We start from the raw sequence: 27,751 nt of genomic DNA on the forward strand, positions 1-27,751 counted from the left end.
AATAGAGAGGCCTATGATATATGATTAAACAATACAATTAATTACCATGGATGGGTCTTTTTGTTTACAATTCTTTGTTTTACGTACTTTATTTATGCATTTGCAGGTCTATATACACTGATAGTAAAACTGATAGTGTTTTGTTGGTATAATTATATTATAACAATATGCAGCATTTTAAAAAAAAGATGGTTTTATGCCAACAAACCAGAAACGTTTTCTAAATTGAGTTAAAAAAAACTAAGAATTGTAAATTTGTGTGCATAGCAGAGGTAAGAATAATTGATTATGCATATCAAGAGGTAAACAGGTGACAATAAAATATGATATATTAAAATATGATACACTATGATATGATATAATGATATGATATAATGATATGATATAATGATATGATTTTATATGATATGATATGATATAATGATGTGATTTTATATGATATGATATAATGATATGATATGATATGATATGATATGATATGATATGATATGATATGATACGATATGATATAATATGATTTCATATGATTTCATATGATATGATATAATATGATATCATGTGTTCATGTTTTTAAAATAAAATAAAATTCTGAAACTTTGCTTTTCCAAAAACCTAAAATGGATTAAAAGTAAATTACTGTCATAAAGTTACACACAAAAAAAAGGTTTTTTCATTGTCTCGCTAGCTCATAACTCTAGAAACAAACATATAATTCACCATTACTCAAGACTTTCTTTGTTTTTGGTCATGTTGTGGATTTAAAAATAAATTAGTATAAGTTTGATAAAATAGCCCCTCATATTCTGATGAATTAAAATATTAACAATGATATAGGTTTCTTTGGTGGGAAGCTATTTACTTGATTTCAAATGAGAATAGCTAAAAGCTTAAATTATGTTGATATGAGTCCTAAACTAAATTCCAACAGAAAAGATGACAGAAGCTTAAAATGAATTTAGAGGGCTTTAATACTATAGTTTGGAACAAAATGCACACCAGTAGTTGCTGCTTTAATCTAATAAACAGTAAATAAAAGTGCAATTTGTTTAATGAGGGAGTTTTTAACATTCATCGTTAGCTTTAGCTAGCTGTTAGCGATGATCAACTTCTCTAACGGCTAGCTGAAACTAACAGCCAACTGATCCACAGATACATTAGTACACAGTATACATTGTAATACATTAGTACTTGTGTTTTGTGGCTACATTCCTCTTTATATATAAACTGCCTTAGAGGTTTAATGAGAGTAATGTCAAACATTTTTCTGTTCACAAAATCGTCAGTTAGCATCTGTTAGCTTATCATGAGGTGCTACTGTTAGCAATGTCTCAACTGAGCACAGCTCCATTTCTGTCTGTAAACCAAACATTTAATGTTTGAAATATGCAAAACAAGTGTACTGTTAGTCAATGAAGGTGTAGCAGACCTGCAAAAGCTCTTTTTAAAATGCTTTTCAGCATTAAAGAGCTGCAGAATTATCCCAAATTATTCTAAAAATCTACTTATTATTGTGTAATTTAGATGCCTGTTTGTAAGGGTAAAATGTTTTTAACTTTAACTTAAAAGCATTCATATCATCCCTCAGTTTTTGATTATTTTTAGCCTTTTTAAGTCCCAATGAAACATAAGTTAATGATGATTTACACATGATTAGTCTTGCTCTCATAGGCTTATCGTTTTGCTGCCTGATGAAATGCTTTTTTCAAAGCTCTACTGGAGCAGACTTGGCTTTTTGGGAGCGCATATCGGGGAGCCGTTTCTCTTTTTGTTTTCAATAGGACAAACTTATGTGGTAAACTTTGAGTTTTATAACTTTTTAAAAGAACAGCGGCTATGTTTGTCATCGTTTTTCAGGATGAAGTGCGATGGGTTCATAGTTTTTCCATCAGATGAAACCATTTTAAATGTTTATGTCATGTCCCATCATATATTTTGGCATAATATGCTGTGTGACACTCTTTTATTTAGATAGCTGATCAATAAGCTGACAAAAAATTGAGGTAGTTTAGAATTATTTTATTAATTGCTATTGAACATTTAATATCAGGGCAGTATTCAATAGTAAGAGTCCATGATGCGCCTCATGCTCATGAACCTCTGGCCGCTGAAGCCCATGTCCCTGAAGCTCCTGTACTCGCCGGGCCTCATGTACATCATCCTGCCTCTGTAGTGGGGCTGTTCGTACATCAGCCAGTGGCCGTCCATCACGTGGGCAGACATGCAGTCGCTCATACGGTAACGGTCCTGGATGTTATCGCAGTCGTCCATCATCTCATGCATCTGACCTCCGAAGTTCTCCCTCTCGTAGATCCTCATCCTGAACTGGCCTCTGTGCTGTAAAATCATTAGAAAAGTGAATTTAAAGGTTTATTCATACACTGGTTCTGTTCAGATCTCTGTAAAGAGTCGGTAACCTACCATGGGGATCATACGGGAAGACCTGATGCAGTCTCTCATTCCCATCATGCTCATGTAGTCGGCGTACTCGCCCCTCTTCATGAAGTACTGGTTTCCCATGTAGTTGGGACGGTCGTAGACCATGAAGCAGCCGCTCTCCACCCTGCAGGAGTGGCACTTGTTCAGGTAGGAGGACATGTCGGCGCAGTCGCTGGTGGTCTCATAGTGACGGCCCTGAAAGTTCCTGTCCTCGTAGAAGATGATCTGAAAAACAGTGAATAGTACCGGTTAAAAATAATTGAATCATTTAAATTACAAAAGAAATTCTGTTTATCACAGAAAGATTTTGTACCTTTCCTCTCATGTTCATGCCGGAGTTGCTCATGATTGCTGCTGGTGAGTTGCTGCTCTTGGCTGCTCTTGCTCTGATGCTTTCCTACCTCGTTTAACCCTTTCCTTTTATACCTGACCAAACATAAAGAACCAGTGACTCCACCCTATCCGCCCCCCTTCACAAAACCCCCAACTCAGCAACTTACCTTTGAGCTCCACAGAATGCAGAGGTTACGTTAATTTTTCTGAAAGCCTTTTCTCTCATTAGAAACTGCTTTTTCAACTGTGATTGTGGAATATGAATAGCCTGGCCCCTGTGACTGTTAGGAGCTGTGTGTGAATGACCTGTATGGTACATCATGTGTCCTCACTGACTCTCTAAAGTGAGGTACACTTAATGCTGTACATATATATCGATCACTATGACACTCAACTTTACATTTGTGAGCACATAAGGATTTTAGGTTTGAGAACATTAAGTAAACACATCTATTCACAACAATTATAGCATGTTGGGAGGGATTTATTGGATGGTTTTAAATGCTGAAAGGGGTGAGGGGTTAAAGAATAAAGGCGATTTATTCACAGTGATAAACAAGGAGATTTATTTATATAGTCATATTTAGCTAATTATGTTGATTTTCTATTACTTTTGTGAAAGGTAATGAATAAAATAATGTGCTGTTGTGTAATAAACAGCTAAATATACTTTTTTTTACCATAAAAAAACAAAAACAATTCAGAAACTACAGACTGAGACTCAAATTAAAAAGTTTGGCTGGAATATTTAATCAAACCTAACAATAGTTGAAGATGAAAATATAACTATGCGCAACATACATCAAGGATCATTTATGTGTGTTTTGTGAATAAAAAAAGCTAACAAGCTGTTAAAAAACTCAAGATAATAACATTTAATTTAAAAATGACAACTGGGTAATAGAATCAAAGTGCTTGAAATGCTTTTAGCATTTACTCTTAGAAAATAAATGTGACGTTGTTGTGCTGATAAAGACAAAGTCTGCATGTAATTATGTTATTATTATTATTATTATTTAAATCGACTCTCTTAACACAAATAAGTAAACAGATTAGGTGTTTTTATTGATGATAAGCAACAATTTGTACCAAAAACCAACATACATTCACCTTCAGTTTATGTAAACAGCATAAAGGTTTTTCACCACAAGTGGGCAGAGTTTTACCAGCTGAGTGCACTTTTCTTCACTACCAGCTCTTCTAATTTGAACTGAAAAAATCCTCACAATGATGAGGAACAAGTTACCTTCACAGGGGTTTACATTATAAAATTAGCTTGGTAGCAAACATTTATAACACTGTAGCGCTCATCACAAATGTGTTCAGCCTTATGGGTGCAAAATAATATGTCCTCATTCACCCACCAATGTTCCTCCTTCTTTGGTAATTCAAACGTACCAAACAGAAGCGCCTCAGCATCGCATCAAAGTGTGTTGACATGAGCTGCATCTACAAAATTTACAAAATAAGCCAATAAAACAAATAAAAACGACATGTTTTGCATCAGATTTCAGTCTTTTATTGCGCTAAAGCTGCCTTCAGTGAAGAAAAGATAATAATACTCTAAATAATTACTCTCGTTCTGGCTCTCCATTTTTTGGTGGTGAATGCGGTTTCTCTGTGGAGGCGATATAATAATATAATACTAACTTCTGAGCTTCTGCTGTTGTTAGTTTTGTCCTTTTGTTTTACTAACTTCTACTTGACTGTGTGCTACAGAGTGGTACTAAGGTCTCTTTTATATAACGTCATATGTATAGTTTTTCCTATCGTGTTGATGAGTTTTTAATGTTTTTAAACATTTTTTTTCCACAAAGAGCAGCTTTAAAGACACAAATTCAGTATTAAAGCCTTTAGGGTCCATTTAATACTTTGCTGATATGAAATTGATCTGCACTACGAAGCAAATTTCAGCCTTATTGGTTCAAAAAACATACTTCCTCAGTATTTTGCTGCTGTTCCTCTCTGATAACTCCAAACAGGGGAGACTCAGCGCCGCATCAATGTGTGCTGATATGCAGCAACCCGGCAGCAACGTGGGTTCAATCAAGCGAAATGTCTTTCAATGTCCACTTTATTCTAAATTGTAAAACCTGATATTACCTGAGATCATCTAAAACCAGCCACGTTCCAAATTGCTCAACTGTTTCATGCATCATTTTGCACGTTGAGCCATTTCAGAGAAAGCTATTGTACTTTTATCCCATTTATCAATCTGACAGTTATAGTTGGAAAATAATACGGATTTAATAAACCATCATCATAAGATAAATTATGAGTAATTGTAATGAATTGTTGTGCAGTGGAGAAAGTTCAGTTCAGATACAACATTTACGATAGTTTAGCTGTTGTTTCAGAACTAATGATGATAATTCAACGAGAAATTTTGCACTCGATCAGCAAAGGTGCACAGAAAATATTTGGCTAAATACCGACCACAACCAGAACCACAAGAACGAAGCCATGAACCATTAGAACCACGAAACGTGTTGTTAATGTTAAAGAGCTTAAAGGTAAGAAAAGACAATCTGTCATTGAGTTTCCAACCAAATTTAGCATTAATTGTAACCAAATTATACTGAAATTAGTTAGATAAAGGCTAAATCAGGTACAGTTCATCCAACAGGTTTGTATTTATTGAAATTTGATTGAGATAATTGAGATGAGCAGTGGGTTCAAGTGGGTTCAAGGGTTCATTATCGCCTCAAGGAGCTAATGACAAGCTCTTTGGACGCCTCAAATTAAGAAAACAAACCAAGAACTCCTTCTTCTTCTTCTTCTTCTTTTTCTTCTTCTTCTTTCCGCCTCTCCCTTAATCAGGGGTTGCCACAGCGAATCGGATCATTAATTTGGCACATGCTAACTTATGTTAACAACCAACTGATATAAAGGAAAACTGCTGATGAGGGAACAACTAATATCGCATTTCATTCATATTATTCGTACAATTTAGAACTTTTCTTTTTACATTATTTACTGAGTTTGGTGGCTTTAACATGTTGCCTGTGGTACAGTTTTTATTAGTTAAAACACAGAAAAATTGTGCTAAAAGCAGATAATACAGAACAGAAAATTACAGCATTAACTTGTCTTACTATGTTGCCAACATTTAGTAACATAAATGTTGAAAAGGTGGTGAAATGTGAATAAACACCAACATAATACCTCTGGATGGTACCTTTCAAGGGTGGACTTCTATATATATCCAAGTTTCCCTGAAGGCAACAAAAGAGGACAAGGACTTGTCTCATAAGATATATATATATTGTATATATCGTGATATATATATGAGTTCAACTTAAACGCTAAATTGGAACAAGGTCGTCTGTAGGAGCTCTGAACTGACAGTAGTATTAGACCTAGGGTCAAAAGGTCGGCAAAGTCACTGGGTTCTTCTTTCTGGAATCATGAATATTTGTTCTGAATCTCTGCAGTGTGGTTGGTTAAGGACCAACGCTTTGCCGAGGCCGGGGTAAGGCTGTTATCACCATGCTGATAGGTTTGTAAGGACATTGATCTTTTATTTATGATGTATTTGTATCAGAACAGTGGCCATAGTCATTTTAAGAGGTGAATATTCTAAATGTTATGAATGTGCCAAAAGGATTGTTAATGCAGTCGTTGCAAGTACTTTTCTCTTGATTGAGATAGTTTGAATAACTTTTATATTATAGAGATATATAGAATATAGAATATAGAATATTATAGATTCATTTGTATGTATTAGATCGGTGTAATTTCATGGCCTAACATCGCTATCAGCCAATATTTGGCTTGTTGACTGCATTTGCAGTAGCCGATGCTTATCAGATGCAGTTCCAGCAAATGGCCAGTAGGTGGCTTTTTTCAGGCTTTATGATTCATATTTCATTGTTTTCCTGATACTAAAGGAAGAAAAAACCCCAGAAAAACCAATTGGTGTCAGCAGTTGGCCAAATGATCGTTTTTAACATGCTTATCGGTATCTAAAGTGCACGAAACATGCACAGTTGCAGTATGTGGTACAAACATGATACAGGATTATAAAGGCCTCTGAATTAAAATGCATCGACTCAACACGTAGAAAACTTGTGTCAAAAAGTTTTATTAGCTGTTAGTGACTTTAGACATAATTTACACAACTGTTTTTACATGTCCATGATGCGCCTCATGCTCATGAACCTCATGCCGCTGAAGCCCATGTCCCTGAAGCTCCTGTACTCGCCGGGCCTCATGTACATCATCCTGCCTCTGAAGTGGGGCTGTTCGTACATCAGCCAGTGGCCGTCCATCACGTGGGCAGACTGGCAGTCGTTCATGCGGTAACGCTCCATCATGTTGTCGCAGTCGTCCATCAGCTCATGCATCTGACCTCCGAAGTTCTCCCTCTCGTAGATCCTCATCCTGAACTGGCCCCTGTGCTGTTTTAAAGAAACAGAACCAAGTTCATTACATTTCTTTGATTCATACGAAGGAGCACTGATTATAGGTGTTTTATACCTACCATGGGGATCATACGGCAAGACCTGACGCCGCTCATTCCCATCATGCTGGAGTAGTCGCCGTACTCGCCCCTCCTCATGAAGAACTGGTTTCCCATGTAGTTGGGACGGTCGTAGACCATGAACATGCCGCTCTCCACCCTGCAGGACTGGCACCTGCTCAGGTAGGAGGACATGTCGGCGCAGTCGCTCATGCACTCATAGTGACGGCCCTGGAAATTCCTTTCCTCGTAGAAGACGATCTGAGGAAGGACAAAATGAAATGGATGAGCTGTAGAGCAGCATAGATATGAGTGATACTGAAAAATAAGCCCAGGTGAGAGTGCTTACCTTGCCCATGGTCATTGCAAGTGGTGTTAGTTGGTGTTATGGAAGTGGTGCTGGAGAACAGTGTTGTGCTTCACTGATGCTGGTCCTGTTTTAACCGTTACTTTTATACCTGACCAAACCCAAAGCATCTGTGGCTCCCATTGTGTGAAGCCCTGACACAGCAACATGGTATAGAGGTCTATAGAGCACCCGGGTATTTTTCACAGTTGCACGTGATTACGTCCCCTAGAAGTCTTTAGAATAGATTTTTCCATATGTTAGTCAGTACAGTGAATTGTCTCTTTAACACAATTGTACACTGTATGACCTCTGAATGGCAGGTGGACGATTCATAGAGGAGAGTTTCCCTTTGTGTGACCTCAATAGTGCGACGTGTCAGTATAAAATGCACATCCGTATGAATATGAAACTTGTTTATCCAACAGAAGCATAGACTGCATGTTGTAGAGAAAGCAGCTATTAAATTCAAACCAAATGTACAAGCAAATAGGCCAGTTAAACACATTTCTGGTTATCTTTCCCATCCTGTGAAGACAGTTTTGTTTATTTAAAGTGAGTCTGTTTTAATATATGTTTAATAAATGCATATCATGTGTGTTTCAGGCCTAAAATGCAAAAAACTGGTGAACACTAACGAATGAAATGAAGCAGAAGAGATAAAAACAACAAGAAACATTCTCTGAACTCAGTGCAGCACACAGAATTACACATAATGTGACAAGTCTCCAGATCACGGCTGCGATAATGAACGATGAAACGGGAAATTTACACCTTAACAGCTCATTTTCAAGCCACTATAATCGCCACGGTAACATGTTGTGATCCTGAGAAAACAAAAGGCAGATTTCCTATAAAAATGAGATGAATTAAGATGTTATTGCACAAAAACAGGCAACAGAATAATCAACTCCTGATGAAAAGCTGCAGACAAGGTCGCTTTTTGTTTCCAAAATACATCCCATCCAGACTTTTTCTGATTTAAGGTTGTATATGTTTGTATATAACTTAAGACGTGATGATATCTAAAAATGCAACTTGGTGAAAAGGCTTATGTGCACAAACATAAAGGTAGAAAGGACCTGATAACTCGGATTAGATTGATGATATCAACACTATAAATAATATATTTAGTTTCCTTTTAACCTTAAAAGGGAACTCCGGTGTTTTTAAACCTTATTTCTGGCATGAAATACGTTCTCACATCTACTCACAGAGAACAGTTTGGTGAAAGCCGGCGTCCTTCAGAAGATATTTAGATAACTGGAGATCCATATAACGGAGTGAACGGGGCTTAGAGGATGCAGCCTCTAAATAAGGCATTATCTGTCTTTATTTCACCAATACTTTAAGAAGAATGAATGAATGAACGTGTGCTATAGCTCTGTTAGCTCATAGCTGCTGTTATGTGGCTACTTGCAGCTATAGGAGAGCTAACGGAGGGATTTCTACACAGGCACTCTACTGGGACCACTTCATCCACACGCCCCCCTGCAGCACAGTTTATTCACTCCGTGCTCTGTGACAGTCGGCTAACTTCACACAAAGTTTGCTGCTGATAGTTTTGTGCAACATGGCAGGATATTTATCAGATTTTGACAAGTGAACGACGACTTTGAGTGACCTTTTAGTTCTCTTTCACCCAATGTGACTGTCATTGAGCTTGGCCTCACAGATGCAAAACTCATTTTAAAACTGCCATAATAAAGGAGCCACGGGGGGTAGAAGAATAAAAACACCACTGGCTTCCCTCGTCCCTTCTGGCGCTCACGGTGAAAGAATTATTCGGATCCGACTTCTACTTTTCGAATAGCGAAAGTCTGTTCCAGACTTGTGCCTCAATATGAAAACCCCATGATTTTAAGGGGACAAAGTGAGGTGCAGATTTGGCAGTTGGCAGGTGCAGCTGTTGCCCATAGCAACTAATGCTGACCACACCCAAGATGGCTGCCCTGTTCTATCACAGCTGATGAAGCCAGAGCCAAGATGGCGGATGAGGGCAGAGTAAACATAGCAGCAGAAGGGCAGCAGCAGGGCAGCAGCAGGGCAGCAGAAGGGCAGCAGAAGGGCAGCAGAAGGGCAGCAGAAGGGCAGCAGCAGGGCAGCAGCAGGGCAGCAGAAGGGCAGGAGCAGGGCAGCAGCAGGGCAGCAGCAGGGCAGCAGAAGGGCAGCAGAAGGGCAGCAGAAGGGCAGCAGCAGGGCAGCAGAAGGGCAGCAGCAGGGCAGGAGCAGGGCAGGAGCAGGGCAGGAGCAGAAGGGCAGCAGAAGGGCAGGAGCAGGGCAGCAGAAGGGCAGCAGCAGAAGGGCAGCAGGAGGGCAGCAGAAGGGCAGCAGCAGGGCAGCAGCAGGGCAGCAGAAGGGCAGGAGCAGGGCAGCAGAAGGGCAGCAGCAGGGCAGCAGCAGGGCAGCAGAAGGGCAGGAGCAGGGCAGCAGAAGGGCAGCAGCAGGGCAGCAGCAGGGCAGCAGAAGGGCAGGAGCAGAAGGGCAGCAGCAGGGCAGCAGAAGGGCAGCAGCAGGGCAGCAGAAGGGCAGGAGCAGGGCAGCAGCAGGGCAGCCAACATGGTTAAACAGCTTCATGCCAGCTGATCATGAGACAAATGCGCGCGATAGCGCGCACTAACTCATATGTTTCCATTACTCTCAACACATCAGTTATGATAACAGCTTCATGGCAGCCCCTGACGACACAAATTCACTCATATGTTTTCCATTATTCTGAACAGATCAACCGGGCCTTATGTGTCTAAAGCAGGCAGATTTCACCAGAACAAGCCACAATCTCATATTTCAGACTGGATTATATTATCATATAATGGTTGACCTTCAATTTGACCTTCAACTCTCAGCACATTAACTCATATGTCTCTGTGTGGACGGGCAGCAGCTTGGCACCCATCAAAATTTCTTCAGAAATTTTCTAGTTCTTCTTAAAGTATTGGTGAAATAAAGACAGATAATGCCTTATTTAGAGGCTGCATCCTCTAAGCCCCGTTCACTCCGTTATATGGATCTCAAGTTATCTAAATATCTTCTGAAGGACGCCGACTTTCACCAAACTGTTCTCGGTGAGTAGATGAACGTATTTCATGCCAGAAATAAGGTTTAAAAACACCGGAGTTCCCCTTTAACTCCCATCCTCCTTGTGTCTATGACATCATCTCAAACTCCAACCTGCACACAATATCGTGAAGTCATGAAGCTTCAAAACGCAGAACATCCACAATCAGGCAAGTTATCATTAACATCACTGATTCTTTTGGGAGAAAAGACTTCAGTCAGTCATTTTCTACACACACTTCACCCGACTCCGGGTCACGGGGGGCTGGAGCCGATCACAGCTGCCATTGGGCGAGAGGCAGGATGCATCCTGAGCAGACGGTCCATCACAGGGCATTACATTCATAAAGAAAGCACGTTTTTTTGTTTACATCCTCTTCCAGAAAGTCTGCTCACAGCCACGAACATCTCCGGTTGAATTTAAACTTCACTTATAGCCCAGTGACATGTAAATGAAAACAGTGCAATAATTAGCATATATTTTATTCTCAGTGGAGCATAGAAAGGAAATAAAATGTTGAAGGTGAGACATTTTATTATTCCAGCTCATGTTGAATCTGAGGCAGCAACACGTCTGCGACAGGAGCAACGAAAGGCTGGAAAAGTAAGTGACACTAAAAGAAATCTGTGAAACTAATCAGGTTGATTGACAACAGACCAGAAGAATAAAAGAATAAAAAAAGAGCACCTTAGAGAGGCAGAGTCTACAAATTGTGGAGGAGTTTCAGTAAAATGTTGGTCAGACTTTTGAGTATTCCATCGTCTACAGAACATAAAATCATCCAAAGATTCAGGAGACGTCTTTGTGACCTTCAGTCCTGGATGTCTGTGACCTTCAGGCCTGGATGTCTGTGACCTTCAGGCCTGGATGTCTGTGACCTTCAGGCCTGGATGTCTGTGACCTTCAGGCCTGCATGTCTGTGACCTTCAGTCCTGGATGTCTGTGACCTTCAGGCCTGCATGTCTGTGACCTTCAGTCCTGGATGTCTGTGACCTTCAGTCCTGGATGTCTGTGACCTTCAGGCCTGGATGTCTGTGACCTTCAGGCCTGGATGTCTGTGACCTTCAGGCCTGGATGTCTGTGACCTTCAGGCCTGCATGTCTGTGACCTTCAGTCCTGGATGTCTGTGACCTTCAGGCCTGGATGTCTGTGACCTTCAGGCAGCTCTGCACTAAAAACAGACCTGATTCTTTCCTGGAAATCACTGCCTGGGCTCAGGAACACTTCCAGGAGTCTGTGAACACAGCTCACCGTCCACAGTTAAAGCTCCATCAGACAGAGAAGAAGCCACATGTGAACATCTGGACCAAAGCTCATTTAAAACTCTTGTGTGATCCTGGATCTCAGTCCAGCCTTTGTGCAGCAACAATAAATGAGGAATGAATTAACTGCATGGAAATGTTGGCCATTTTTATGAGGGTTGCATTCTTATCAGAAACATTACAGGAACTTATATAAAACAGAATCACACACATATATGTGTCACAGCTCATGTTTTGTTAAATCTTGTTTCAGGTCTTTTCAGGTTTCTGGTCATGTTTTTCCCCCCTGGTCACTTAGTCTCACTCATGTCACCTGATTCATTGTCCTCAGCTGCAGTCACTCACTAATCACCCTCCTCAGTATTTAGTCTCCCAGTTGGTTCACCTTCATGGCAGAATCCTCACTTTCCCTTCATGCCACAGTCGTCAAACTTAAGCCTTGTGCCACAGTCCTGTTTACCCACAGCCAGTGTTAATCACAGTCTTGTTTATTTTTCATTGTCTTGTTAATTCACAGTTTGAGTGTTTTTGAGATCCGGCACTGCTGCACCTTTTTGTTAATAAAACTTGTTATTTTGAAAGAGCTGCATCTGGTTCCTACCTCTTCCACCGTTTCCGTGTCAGAAGGATTCTGCCGTGAACCAGGAAACTAAATGCTGCTGATCATAATGAACGCAGGTCACATGAGTGACGCTGATGGCAGGAGATAAACATGACAAAGAACCTCAAAACATGAAAAGACCTGAAACAAGATTGAACAAAACATAAACTGTGACAATATTGGCAGAAGTGACATACTGAGGACCATATTCTCACGTTGCAGGCACTGGTTAAGATCTATTTTTCCTCCTGGGACGTCCAATCGAGACCAAGACTCAAGAACAAATATCCTGAAGAAATCAAAGCAAATATGGGCAGACATTTTTCTTTCAAACGTATCACTGTCTGAATGTTAGCTTCAAACAGATTTTAAGATATTAACCACAGTAAAAGTGTTTTAAAGTGATTTTCTTTAGCACATCTGATAACTGTATAATCCTCTCGCTGAACTCATTGAACTGAAAACAAATCAAGGAACCTGGAATGATCATTGAAATTATTTTTTAACTGTAGGAACACAGAAATGACTTCAGGTCACACCTTAAAAATGAATGAAAACTTTTTTATTCTTTGTTGTTGTGTGTAAAACACAAAAGTTTGACCTTGTGATGCCACATGGAAAACATGAGATTGTACATGAGTTAATGTAGGATTATGCTTTACTCCATCTTTTAAATATTTAGGTTATTATAAAGCAAATTATGTTAACTGTCACTGGATTATTAAAACTTATATTTGACCTGTTTGTACGAACATTGAGGTTAAAACTATCCAGGATCACAGCTTGCATATATCAGTTGGATAACATAATAACATGAGTCAGCATATATGGATCTGCTTCACATAATTCGTATAGATATCTAAAACTGTTAAAGTGTTACTCTGCTGACTTTGGAGCCAAACAGCTTGAAAAAGTTAGCAATAATTACCCATGAGGTCAAATATTTGGCTCAAATGTTAATTTTAGCTTGAAAAAGTTAGCAATAATTACACATGAGGTCAAATATTTGGCTCAAATGCTCATTTTATCTTGAAAAAGTTAGCAATAATTACCCGTGAGGTCAAATGCTCATTTTATCTTGAAAAAGTTAGCAATAATTACCCATGAGGTCAAATATTTGGCTCAAAGGTTAATTTTAGCTTGAAAAGGTTAGCAATAATAACACCAGAGGTCAAATATTTGGCTCAAATGTTCATTTTAGCTTGAAAAGGTTGGCAATAATTACCCGTGAGGTCAAATAATTGGCTCAAATGTTAATTTTAGCTTGAAAAAGTTAGCAATAATTACCCAGGAGGTCACATATTTGGGTCAAATGTTAATTTTAGCTTGAAAAAGTTAGCAATAATTACCCGTGAGGTCAAATATTTGTCGCAAATGTTCATTTTAGCTTGAGAAAGTTAGCAATAATTATCCATGAGGTCAAATATTTGGCTCAAATGTTCAGTTTAGCTTGAAAGTTAGCAATAATTACTCATGAGGTCAAATGTTCATTTTAGCTTGAAAAAGTTAGCAATAATTACCCATGAGGTCAAATATTTTGCTCAAATGTTCAGTTTAGCTTGAAAGTTAGCAATAAATACTCATGAGGTCAAATATTCATTTTAGCTTGAAAAAGTTAGCAATAATTACTCACGAGGTAAAATGTTAATTTTAGCTTGAAGAAGTTAGCAATTATTACACATGAGGCCAAATATTTGGCTCAAATGTTCAGTTTAGCTTGAAAGTTAGCAATAATTACCCATGAGGTCAAATGTTCATTTTAGCTTGAAGAAGTTAGCAATAATTACACATGAGGTCAAATATTTGGCTCAAATGTTCAGTTTAGCTTGAAAGTTAGCAATAAATACTCATGAGGTCAAATGTTCATTTTAGCTTGAAGAAGTTAGCAATAATTACACATGAGGTCAAATATTTGGCTCAAATGTTCAGTTTAGCTTGAAAGTTAGCAATAATTACCCATGAGGTAAAATGTTAATTTTAGCTTGAAGAAGTTAGCAATTATTACACATGAGGTCAAATATTTGGCTCAAATATTCAGTTTAGCTTGAAAAAGTTAGCAATAATTACTCATGAGGTCAAATGTTCATTTTAGCTTGAAGAAGTTAGCAATAATTACCCATGAGGTTAAATATTTGGCTCAAATGTTCAGTTTAGCTTGAAAGTTAGCAATAATTACCCATGAGGTCAAATATTCATTTTAGCTTGAGAAAGTTAGCAATAATTACACATGAGGTCAAATATTTGGCTCAAATGTTCAGTTTAGCTTGAAAGTTAGCAATAATTACCCATGAGGTCAAATGTTCATTTTAGCTTGAAAAAGTTAGCAATAATTACTCATGAGGTCAAATGTTCATTTTAGCTTGAAGAAGTTAGCAATAATTACCCACGAGGTCAAATATTTGACACAAATTTAATCTAAATGTCTTTAGATTTTACACAGCAGTTGTGTTCAGTGTGAATGAGATTTTCTAAAAAGATAATAGTGATGAGAATAAAAAGCGTGACACCATAATTAGTAAAAAGTTCTGTCATTTATTGATGTCGCTGATGCTCTTTAGCACATGTCCATGATGCGCCTCATGCTCATGAACCTCATGCCGCTGAAGCCCATGTCCCTGAAGCTCCTGTACTCGCCGGGCCTCATGTACATCATCCTGCCTCTGAAGTGGGGCTGTTCGTACATCAGCCAGTGGCCGTCCATCACGTTGCAGGACATGCAGTCACTCATACGGTAACGGTCCTGGATGTTGTCACAGTCCTCCATCATCTCATGCATCTGACCCCCGAAGCTCTCCCTCTCGTAGATCCTCATCCTGAACTGGCCTCTGTGCTGTTTTAAAGAAACAGAACCAAGTTCATTCCATTTCTTTGATTCAGACGCAGGAGCACTGATTATAGGTGTTTTATACCTACCATGGGGATCATACGGCAAGACCTGACGCCGCTCATTCCCATCATGCTGGAGTAGTCGGCGTACTCGCCCCTCCTCATGAAGAACTGGTTTCCCATGAAGTTGGGACGGTCGTAGACCATGAAGCAGCCGCTCTCCACCCTGCAGGACTGGCACCTGCTCAGGTAGGAGGACATGTCGGCGCAGTCGCTGCTGGTCTCATAGTGACGGCCCTGGAAGTTCCTTTCCTCGTAGAAGATGATCTGGGGAAATAAAGAAAGGGTTTAGATGACCAGAGGAACAATGACGCTGATCATATGTTTGTGGGTAACTTTGATGACAGTCGGTGTCTCGCTTTCCTACCTTGCCCATGTTGGCGGTTTGTTTGATCCCTCAGATAACTGCTTCTGAACTGATGCCCTGCCTGTTTGAACACCTTACTTTTATACCTGCAGAGACAAAGACTGTTTCGCCAGCCATTGTTCATTGGCCTGACCCAGCAACCTGCTATAGAAGCCTATAGAGTTTGCGTTGCTTACTCATATACCAACAGGGTCATGGCAGCAGAATTTTCCTTCGTCTTTATTTGCTCACAGATGAGTCTTTTATGAATGGTTTTGAAATTCTTTCTGAAAGCTGGACATTACAGCTACTGAAGCTACCAGTAAGTCAACAGACAGTTTATTCATGTTAAAACAGCAGCTAACCAGGTAAACATTAAAATTAGCTTAGAAATAGTCTTGTATTAAACCTAGAGAAGGCTGGAGAAACAAACCCACCACTGAGTTGTTAAAAAACGCACTAAAATAACCCAAAGAAGTTAAATTAAATGAATAAAATGACTGAGGTTCCACAAGTCAGGACATATATATAAAAAGGTCAGCCAATATCATCAAATGAATAATCTCTAAAATCATAGAAACAGAATAAAACCGGACTCCAAACTGAATAAAATGCCTTAAAGATGGGTCAAAGTGTTCAGATCAGCTGCAGCTCATTCAGGGCACTGATAGCAGCAGGAATTAATACTATTTTTGGGTTCCAGACTGAAAAAGTAGCTTAAAATCACCAAACAAAGGATGGAAGTGATTCCATTTACAATGGATGCAGCTGTCTCTGGTACAGAGACGCCGTGTGTCACCAATGAGATGATCAGACCCTTCAAGTTTAAGGACTTCTAGTCTTTTAAAGATGTTTGACCAAACCATGACACCAAAGAAAAAGATAAAAGCAGGAAAAACATGGTCATCGTGAAAGTGTGAAATGTGGATGAAGTGAAGGCTCACAGTGACTTTCTGATCATTCTTTTGTCCAATTAGTGTAGTTTTCAACTGAATACAACATAGTGTTTAGTGCATTTTGTGGAGACTCCAAGCAGAGTTCAGGAAAGACAGCTCGAATGAGAGGTTGACTAAAATTTATTGGTGTTCAAACAATCACAACACAGTCTGTTGTAGACGTTTGGTGGTTGCTACATAAAGATGGAACTGCTGCTGGGCTTCTGTTGAGGCTCCATCTTGGGGAAGTGGAGAAAGTCTGGAAGGAGAATGACGGCAGAAATGCGACAGATTGACTGAACAGACTGATTGACACAGAATCAAAGCAGGGAAATCATGATTAATGTGAAAGGTCTGACAGCAGGAAAGCAGAGGAAAGTAGGAAAGTGGCAAGAGAAAATGGATCAGACCTCAAAATCCCTTCTTCCTGTTCCTGGGAGCATATATCAGGGCGTCTGAAGTCACCAGCAGGTGTAAAACCCTCCAAAAACACAGCTCTGGTATTTATTTAGTTCCTCTTTGTGTGAAAGTTCCTGATTTAAGGAGCCGTTCTGATTTTCATTTCTAAAGTATGTCACTCCTTAAATTGGCTCCGCCCCCTATGCTAAGCCCCGCCCACTCACATCCACCCTGCTGGACGGATGAAGCCAGCTTCTGGTGGAAATGTTCTGCTGTCAGCTGCACTGAGGAGCATGCATCTTCCATCCAGCAGCAGCCTCAGAGGATATAAGAGCCCAGTGGATAAACTATATCTGAGGCTAATGTTCCAGCAGAGTTAGCTAAAGACTGTGAATGTGCAGCAAACACTTTTCATCCCACTGGTTTAACAACTTGGTCCAGTTCAACGCTGGACTGAAGGAACTGAGCCACAAAGAGGATCAGTTCCTCTCCAAAAGAGTGGAGTTGAGCTCTTGCTAAATCTCCACCCTGAAAACAGATCGTAAACAGATAAAACAGGACTGAGAGACAGAGCCGCTTAGCTTAAACCAACAGGTGTTTTAACCAAAGTCCGGCTCATAGATCTCAATAAGAAAATGCATAAAAAGGCATTAATTGTCACCTTTTAAACACGCAAAGTTGAAAAACAAGAGGAAGTAAAAGTTTGGTGTTGGATTGAACACTTTAAATTGAACAAAATAGTGTTTTTTAGCCAAAATGAACCAAAATGACCCAATTGTTGTGTTAGTTTGTAAAGTGCATGTAAACCTTTCAGTCCCAGATAAATTGTACAAAACTGAGCTTCTCAAACCCAGACACCCTCCAGCTGGGTCTGAATCCGTCCTGCATGGAAACTGCTCTGTTCAGGCTCCAAACCTCCATCTTTCTGCATCTTTCTGCAGTAAAAACAGTTTATTAATCCAGCATAAAGCTGCTCTCATTCACACATTTTTCTGTTTCTTTAGTCAGAAACTGGGACTGAAATCAGCCCATTATGGCTCACTGAAAGCATTTCCAGACTGTCGCTCTGCTCTAATAAAATCCTGATTTTATAACCACAGAATCACCGTTAAAGTAGCTTAAAGACAGCGTCTGAGCAGTGATTTCAGCTGGATTACATGGAGCAGGACCTCCCACAGAGGAGGTTAGAGGCAGCAGGAGGTCTGGACTCACTCCTTGTGTATCCACTTATAAACTCAGTCTGATGTGCATCGCTTTCAGCATTCGGTGCATTTTATTCAAGAAAGGTGAATATTTCATGATGATGATTTATTCCTAAAGTCAAAAACGCATGCATCTGAGTTATTTTGTACCATTTACTTGACGACTGGATGGGAACTCGGGTCGTGTTGGTACTGTTAAAGCAGGGTTGTGGCACACTAAGAATAAACATCCAATGATATAAGTAGTGACTTTAGGATTTATTTTTAGTGTTTTATGGGTTGTTTGGTGCTTTTGAATATTAACTATGAAAATAAAACTGTTTTCATGCTGCTTTTTGCACTGGTTTCTTTTACATTAACCCAATATATTTCATGTTATATCTCTCTTCATTTGTTAATACATAGTTAAACATAAACTTAGAATTTCAGAGCATAAGTATCTCAACCAACAGATTGTTATAGATGAAAAAAGTTGTTTAAAAAGTCAAAGTCCTGTACAGATAGTTACAGATAGTTGCTGTAAATGTTTAAATGTGTGCATTTGGGTTTTCTTTATCATAATTTGAGAACTTTTTAAAGCTTTATTTACCCTGTTCTTTGATAACAGCAGTCAGAAAACCACCTTTGATGCAGCTCTAACACCCCTGAAAGATCGAATATCATCATTTATGTCCATCTCCCACCACCTGCACCCCCCATCAAGCCTTAAATACACTAGAACCAAGTCAGAGTAGAGAATTGAATGACTTTATTTAGTTAAATTCAATAGTAGGAGTCCATGATGCGCCTCATGCTCATGAACCTCTGGCCGCTGAAGCCCATGTCCCTGAAGCTCCTGTACTCGCCGGGCCTCATGTACATCATCCTGCCTCTGTAGTGGGGCTGTTCGTACATCAGCCAGTGGCCGTCCATCACGTGGGCAGACTGGCAGTCGGACATGCGGTAACGCTCCATCATGTTGTCGCAGTCGTCCATCATCTCATGCATCTGACCTCCGAAGTTCTCCCTCTCGTAGATCCTCATCCTGAACTGGCCCCTGTGCTGTAAAATCATTAGAAAAGTGAATTTAAAGGTTTATTCACACACTGGTTCTGTTCAGATCTCTGTAAAGAGTCGGTAACCTACCATGGGGATCATACGGGAAGACCTGATGCAGTCTCTCATTCCCATCATGCTCATGTAGTCGGCGTACTCGCCCCTCTTCATGAAGTACTGGTTTCCCATGTAGTTGGGACGGTCGTAGACCATGAAGCAGCCGCTCTCCACCCTGCAGGAGTGGCACCTGCTCAGGTAGGAGGACATGTCGGCGCAGTCGCTGCTGGTCTCATAGTGACGACCCTGGAAGTTCCTGTCCTCGTAGAAGATGATCTGAAAGGAGAGCAGTTTTAATCAGAGCGTGAAGCTGAAGCGGCCCTCTTCAGGTGACCTTTCCCTGATGGATAGAGCCCATATTTTACCCACCTTGCCCATGTTCACGGTGCTTTGCTGGCTTCTCAGGACTGAGCTGGGAGTTGTGGCTGCTGTTCATTCCCTCTGGTTCCCGCCACCTTTATACCTGCTCAGCGTGAAAAGGTACCATGGCTTCCATTGTGCAAAGCCCTGACCCAGCAGCATGCTATAGAAAGCTACCGAGCAGTCAGGACACTAAAGGGTTATTATCCCGCTCTAAACCACACTGGTGAAAAAGCTTGTTCTCCATACTTGCAGTATTGTTGTGGAGCATAAAGAAACCAAAGAGAGGCTTTCAAAACATGACAGCCATCTCTGACTTCCACTTTGGATGCAAAATATACCAAAGAAACTAATAGAAAATGTTTATTTTCAACATATCTTTATGCACAATTTGAAAATGATTCCAGGTGAAGTTATGATTATATAAACTAAATATAAAATAACAGAAGATGTGCATAGAAATAAAGAAAATCCATCAAAGTGAGATGTATAGAGCTCTGAAATGACTTAGTTTTTAATAATTTATCATGAAGCTTTAGTTTAGATGTAATCTCATTTAACTGATCAGTTTTATCCATTATGAGGAAGCAGATATTGTCAAATATATGTGATCATCTGGTTTCTTCCAACATTTTCAGGATACATTATTATCAGGAAAGAGCTGTGAGTCGGAGCAAAGGTTTGAAAAAAGGGAACTGATGAAGATTATACCGAATGTTAGACTGAAACTTTCAACATTTATTAAATATTTAGTTTGTAAGATAAGTTTTACTCATGAAATTACTCTTTTCTTCAGTGATTTTCTCTAAAGTGAAACATGATCCGAGTTATTTTGAGCGTTTGTTACGTCTGTTGTTGTGTTTGGGTTGAAGCTGTGATTATAACTCCTGTTTTATGATTAATAGAGAGTTTAATTTGATTATAACTTCTGTTTTATGATTAACAGACAGTTTAATTTGATTATAACTTCTGTTTTCTGATTAACAGACAGTTTAATTTGATTATAACTTCTGTTTTATGATTAACAGACAGTTTAATTTGATTATAACTTCTGTTTTATGATTAACAGACAGTTTAATTTGATTATAACTTCAGTTTTATGATTAACAGAGAGTTTAATTTGATTATAACTTCTGTTTTATGATTAACAAACAGTTTAATGTGATTATAACTCCTGTTTTATGATTAACAGACAGTTTAATTTGATTATAACTCCTGTTTTATGATTGATAGAGAGTTTAATTTGATTATAACTCCTGTTTTATGATTAACAGAGAGTTTAATTTGATTATAACTTCAGTTTTATGATTAACAGAGAGTTTAATTTGATTATAACTTCTGTTTTATGATTAACAAACAGTTTAATGTGATTATAACTCCTGTTTTATGATTAACAGACAGTTTAATTTGATTATAACTCCTGTTTTATGATTGATAGAGAGTTTAATTTGATTATAACTTCTGTTTTATGATTAACAGACAGTTTAATTTGATTATAACTTCTGTTTTATGATTAACAGACAGTTTAATTTGATTATAACTTCTGTTTTATGATTAACAGACAGTTTAATTTGATTATAACTTCTGTTTTATGATTAACAGACAGTTTAATTTGATTATAACTTCTGTTTTATGATTAACAGACAGTTTAATTTGATTATAACTTCAGTTTTATGATTAACAGACAGTTTAATTTGATTATAACTTCAGTTTTATGATTAACAGAGAGTTTAATTTGATTATAACTTCTGTTTTATGATTAACAGACAGTTTGATTTGATTATAACTTCTGTTTTATGATTAACAGACAGTTTAATTTGATTATAACTTCTGTTTTATGATTAACGGAGAGTTTAATTTGATTATAACTTCTGTTTTCTGATTAACAGACAGTTTAATTTGATTATAACTTCTGTTTTCTGATTAACAGAGAGTTTAATTTGATTATAACTTCTGTTTTATGATTAACGGAGAGTTTAATTTGATTATAACTTCTGTTTTATGATTAACAGACAGTTTAATTTGATTATAACTTCTGTTTTATGATTAACAGAGAGTTTAATTTGATTATAACTTCTGTTTTGTGATTAACAGAGAGTTTAATTTGATTATAACTTCTGTTTTGTGATTAACAGAGAGTTTAATTTGATTATAACTTCTGTTTTATGATTAACAGAGAGTTTAATTTGATTATAACTTCTGTTTTATGATTAACAGACAGTTTAATTTGATTATAACTTCTGTTTTATGATTAATAGAGAGTTTAATTTGATTATAACTCCTGTTTTATGATTAATAGAGAGTTTAATTTGATTATAACTTCTGTTTTATGATTAATAGAGAGTTTAATTTGATTATAACTTCTGTTTTATGATTAACGGAGAGTTTAATTTGATTATAACTTCTGTTTTATGATTAACAGAGAGTTTAATTTGATTATAACTTCTGTTTTGTGATTAACAGAGAGTTTAATTTGATTATAACTTCTGTTTTATGATTAACAGAGAGTTTAATTTGATTATAACTTCTGTTTTGTGATTAACAGAGAGTTTAATTTGATTATAACTTCTGTTTTATGATTAACAGACAGTTTAATTTGATTATAACTTCTGTTTTATGATTAACAGACAGTTTAATTTGATTATAACTTCTGTTTTATGATTAACAGACAGTTTAATTTGATTATAACTTCTGTTTTGTGATTAACAGAGAGTTTAATTTGATTATAACTTCTGTTTTCTGATTAACAGACAGTTTAATGTGATTATAACTTCTGTTTTATGATTAACGGACAGTTTAATTTGATTATAACTTCTGTTTTATGATTAACAGACAGTTTAATTTGATTATAACTTCTGTTTTATGATTAACAGAGAGTTTAATTTGATTATAACTTCTGTTTTGTGATTAACAGAGAGTTTAATTTGATTATAACTTCTGTTTTCTGATTAACAGAGAGTTTAATTTGATTATAACTCCTGTTTTCTGATTAACAGACAGTTTAATTTGATTATAACTTCTGTTTTATGATTAACAGACAGTTTAATTTGATTATAACTTCTGTTTTATGATTAATAGAGAGTTTAATTTGATTATAACTCCTGTTTTATGATTAATAGAGAGTTTAATTTGATTATAACTTCTGTTTTATGATTAATAGAGAGTTTAATTTGATTATAACTTCTGTTTTATGATTAACGGAGAGTTTAATTTGATTATAACTTCTGTTTTCTGATTAACAGACAGTTTAATTTGATTATAACTTCTGTTTTATGATTAATAGAGAGTTTAATTTGATTATAACTCCTGTTTTATGATTAATAGAGAGTTTAATTTGATTATAACTTCTGTTTTATGATTAATAGAGAGTTTAATTTGATTATAACTTCTGTTTTATGATTAACGGAGAGTTTAATTTGATTATAACTCCTGTTTTCTGATTAACAGACAGTTTAATTTGATTATAACTTCTGTTTTATGATTAATAGAGAGTTTAATTTGATTATAACTCCTGTTTTATGATTAATAGAGAGTTTAATTTGATTATAACTTCTGTTTTATGATTAATAGAGAGTTTAATTTGATTATAACTTCTGTTTTATGATTAACGGAGAGTTTAATTTGATTATAACTTCTGTTTTATGATTAACAGAGAGTTTAATTTGATTATAACTTCTGTTTTATGATTAACGGAGAGTTTAATTTGATTATAACTTCTGTTTTATGATTAACAGACAGTTTAATTTGATTATAACTTCTGTTTTATGATTAATAGAGAGTTTAATTTGATTATAACTCCTGTTTTATGATTAATAGAGAGTTTAATTTGATTATAACTTCTGTTTTATGATTAATAGAGAGTTTAATTTGATTATAACTTCTGTTTTATGATTAACGGAGAGTTTAATTTGATTATAACTTCTGTTTTATGATTAACAGAGAGTTTAATTTGATTATAACTTCTGTTTTGTGATTAACAGAGAGTTTAATTTGATTATAACTTCTGTTTTATGATTAACAGAGAGTTTAATTTGATTATAACTTCTGTTTTGTGATTAACAGAGAGTTTAATTTGATTATAACTTCTGTTTTATGATTAACAGAGAGTTTAATTTGATTATAACTTCTGTTTTATGATTAACAGACAGTTTAATTTGATTATAACTTCTGTTTTATGATTAACAGACAGTTTAATTTGATTATAACTTCTGTTTTATGATTAACAGACAGTTTAATTTGATTATAACTTCTGTTTTATGATTAACAGACAGTTTAATTTGATTATAACTTCTGTTTTCTGATTAACAGAGAGTTTAATTTGATTATAACTTCTGTTTTATGATTAACAGACAGTTTAATTTGATTATAACTTCTGTTTTATGATTAACGGAGAGTTTAATTTGATTATAACTCCTGTTTTATGATTAACAGACAGTTTAATTTGATTATAACTTCTGTTTTATGATTAACAGACAGTTTAATTTGATTATAACTTCTGTTTTATGATTAACAGACAGTTTAATTTGATTATAACTTCTGTTTTATGATTAACAGACAGTTTAATTTGATTATAACTTCTGTTTTATGATTAACAGAGAGTTTAATTTGATTATAACTTCTGTTTTCTGATTAACAGACAGTTTAATTTTATTATAACTTCTGTTTTATGATTAACAGAGAGTTTAATTTGATTATAACTTCTGTTTTCTGATTAACAGACAGTTTAATTTGATTATAACTTCAGTTTTATGATTAACAAACAGTTTAATTTGATTATAACTTCTGTTTTATGATTAACAGACAGTTTAATTTGATTATAACTCCTGTTTTATGATTAACAGACAGTTTAATTTGATTATAACTTCTGTTTTATGATTAACAGACAGTTTAATTTGATTATAACTTCAGTTTTATGACTAACAGACAGTTTAATTTGATTATAACTTCAGTTTTATGATTAACAGAGAGTTTAATTTGATTATAACTCCTGTTTTATGATTAACAGACAGTTTAATTTGATTATAACTTCTGTTTTATGATTAACAGAGAGTTTAATTTGATTATAACTTCTGTTTTATGATTAACAGACAGTTTAATTTGATTATAACTTCCGTTTTATGATTAACGGAGAGTTTAATTTGATTATAACTCCTGTTTTGTGATTAACAGACAGTTTAATTTGATTATAACTTCTGTTTTATGATTAACAGACAGTTTAATTTGATTATAACTTCTGTTTTATGATTAACAGACAGTTTAATTTGATTATAACTTCTGTTTTATGATTAACAGAGAGTTTAATTTGATTATAACTTCTGTTTTATGATTAACAGAGAGTTTAATTTGATTATAACTTCTGTTTTATGATTAACAGAGAGTTTAATTTGATTATAACTTCTGTTTTATGATTAACAGAGAGTTTAATTTGATTATAACTTCTGTTTTGTGATTAACAGAGATTTTAATTTGATTATAACTTCTGTTTTATGATTAACAGACAGTTTAATTTGATTATAACTTCAGTTTTATGATTAACAGACAGTTTAATTTGATTATAACTTCTGTTTTATGATTAACAGACAGTTTAATTTGAGTAAAACTTCTGTTTTATGATTAACAGAGAGTTTAATTTGATTATAACTTCTGTTTTATGATTAACAGAGAGTTTAATTTGATTATAACTTCTGTTTTATGATTAACAGGGAGTTTAATTTGATTATAATTTCTGTTTTATGATTAACAGAGAGTTTAATTTGATTATAACTTCAGTTTTATGATTAACAGAGAGTTTAATTTGATTATAACTTCTGTTTTATGATTAACAGAGAGTTTAATTTGATTATAACTTCTGTTTTATGATTAACAAACAGTTTAATTTGATTATAACTCCTGTTTTATGATTAACAGAGAGTTTAATTTGATTATAACTTCTGTTTTGTGATTAACAGACAGTTTAATTTTATTATAACTTCTGTTTTATGATTAACAGACAGTTTAATTTGATTATAACTTCTGTTTTATGATTAACAGACAGTTTAATTTGATTATAACTCCTGTTTTATGATTAACAGAGAGTTTAATTTGATTATAACTTCTGTTTTATGATTAACAGACAGTTTAATTTGATTATAACTTCTGTTTTATGATTAACAGACAGTTTAATTTGATTATAACTTCTGTTTTATGATTAACAGAGAGTTTAATTTGATTATAACTTCTGTTTTCTGATTAACAGAGAGTTTAATTTGATTATAACTTCTGTTTTATGATTAACAGACAGTTTAATTTGATTATAACTTCTGTTTTATGATTAACAGACAGTTTAATTTGATTATAACTTCTGTTTTCTGATTAACAGAGAGTTTAATTTGATTATAACTTCTGTTTTCTGATTAACAGAGAGTTTAATTTGATTATAACTTCTGTTTTGTGATTAACAGACAGTTTAATTTTATTATAACTTCTGTTTTATGATTAACAGACAGTTTAATTTGATTATAACTTCTGTTTTATGATTAACAGAGAGTTTAATTTGATTATAACTTCTGTTTTATGATTAACAGAGAGTTTAATTTGATTATAACTTCTGTTTTATGATTAACAGACAGTTTAATTTGATTATAACTTCTGTTTTATGATTAACAGACAGTTTAATTTGATTATAACTTCTGTTTTATGATTAACAGAGAGTTTAATTTGATTATAACTTCTGTTTTATGATTAATAGAGAGTTTAATTTGATTATAACTTCTGCTTTATGATTAACAGACAGTTTAATTTGATTATAACTTCTGTTTTATGATTAACAGACAGTTTAATTTGATTATAACTTCTGTTTTCTGATTAACAGAGAGTTTAATTTGATTATAACTTTTGTTTTCTGATTAACAGAGAGTTTAATTTGATTATAACTTCTGTTTTATGATTAACAGACAGTTTAATTTGATTATAACTTCTGTTTTATGATTAACAGAGAGTTTAATTTGATTATAACTTCTGTTTTATGATTAACGGAGAGTTTAATTTGATTATAACTTCTGTTTTATGACTAACAGAGAGTTTAATTTGATTATAACTTCTGTTTTATGATTAACAGAGAGTTTAATTTGATTATAACTTCTGTTTTATGATTAACAGACAGTTTAATTTGATTATAACTTCAGTTTTATGATTAACAGACAGTTTAATTTGATTATAACTTCTGTTTTATGATTAACAGACAGTTTAATTTGATTATAACTTCTGTTTTATGATTAACAGAGAGTTTAATTTGAGTAAAACTTCTGTTTTATGATTAACAGAGAGTTTAATTTGATTATAACTTCTGTTTTATGATTAACAGAGAGTTTAATTTGATTATAACTTCTGTTTTATGATTAACAAACAGTTTAATTTTATTATAACTTCTGTTTTATGATTAACAGAGAGTTTAATTTGATTATAACTTCTGTTTTATGATTAACAGACAGTTTGATTTGATTATAACTTCTGTTTTGTGATTAATAGAGAGTTTAATTTGATTATAACTTCTGTTTTATGATTAACAGACAGTTTAATTTGATTATAACTTCTGTTTTATGATTAACAGAGAGTTTAATTTGATTATAACTTCTGTTTTATGATTAACAGACAGTTTGATTTGATTATAACTTCTGTTTTGTGATTAATAGAGAGTTTAATTTGATTATAACTTCTGTTTTATGATTAACAGAGAGTTTAATTTGATTATAACTTCTGTTTTATGATTAACAGACAGTTTAATTTGAGTAAAACTTCTGTTTTATGATTAACAGAGAGTTTAATTTGATTATAACTTCTGTTTTATGATTAACAGACAGTTTAATTCTTTATTATATCTTGGTTTGCATCTGTAGATACTGTTTTATCATTATGTTATTAAAATTTCAGTTTTCATGTCAGCAAATCTTTATCAGTGTTGTCCTGATAAATGACCATTCAAAGGACCAGCCACAGCAGTGCGGATTTACTGGTTTAATAAAGAGTTCTGGGTAGATGGTGAAGTAGATGCACTG

The 27,751-nt window shown here is 35.3% G+C and overlaps 4 protein-coding genes across 4 annotated transcripts; all 4 read right to left on the reverse strand.

Annotated features, from left to right (window-relative positions):
- Positions 1-2,055: 2,055 nt before the first annotated feature.
- On the reverse strand, positions 2,056-2,782 carry LOC140319755 (gamma-crystallin M3-like). The gene is made up of 3 exons (XM_072397526.1): positions 2,750-2,782; positions 2,419-2,661; positions 2,056-2,334 (listed from the first exon to the last, which is right to left on the reverse strand). The coding sequence occupies exons 1-3, from the start codon at positions 2,780-2,782 to the stop codon at positions 2,056-2,058; spliced, it is 555 nt and encodes a 184-aa protein (XP_072253627.1).
- Positions 2,783-6,896: 4,114 nt separating this feature from the next.
- On the reverse strand, positions 6,897-7,629 carry LOC140319756 (gamma-crystallin M3-like). Its single transcript, XM_072397527.1, has 3 exons — positions 7,581-7,629; positions 7,253-7,492; positions 6,897-7,169 (listed from the first exon to the last, which is right to left on the reverse strand). The coding sequence occupies exons 1-3, from the start codon at positions 7,593-7,595 to the stop codon at positions 6,897-6,899; spliced, it is 528 nt and encodes a 175-aa protein (XP_072253628.1). The 5' UTR covers positions 7,596-7,629.
- Positions 7,630-15,052: 7,423 nt separating this feature from the next.
- Positions 15,053-15,760, reverse strand: LOC140319757 (gamma-crystallin M3-like). The gene is made up of 3 exons (XM_072397528.1): positions 15,752-15,760; positions 15,412-15,651; positions 15,053-15,328 (listed from the first exon to the last, which is right to left on the reverse strand). Exons 1-3 carry the CDS (start codon positions 15,758-15,760, stop codon positions 15,053-15,055), a joined length of 525 nt encoding a protein of 174 aa, XP_072253629.1.
- Positions 15,761-19,028: 3,268 nt separating this feature from the next.
- On the reverse strand, positions 19,029-19,736 carry LOC140319758 (gamma-crystallin M3-like). Its single transcript, XM_072397529.1, has 3 exons — positions 19,728-19,736; positions 19,392-19,634; positions 19,029-19,307 (listed from the first exon to the last, which is right to left on the reverse strand). Exons 1-3 carry the CDS (start codon positions 19,734-19,736, stop codon positions 19,029-19,031), a joined length of 531 nt encoding a protein of 176 aa, XP_072253630.1.
- Between the last annotated feature and the right edge of the window lie 8,015 nt (positions 19,737-27,751).

The sequence above is a fragment of the Leuresthes tenuis genome, unplaced genomic scaffold (genome assembly GCF_036924035.1).
Source record: "Leuresthes tenuis unplaced genomic scaffold, fLeuTen1.0.hap1 SCAF_12, whole genome shotgun sequence".
Taxonomy (NCBI): domain Eukaryota; kingdom Metazoa; phylum Chordata; class Actinopteri; order Atheriniformes; family Atherinopsidae; genus Leuresthes; species Leuresthes tenuis.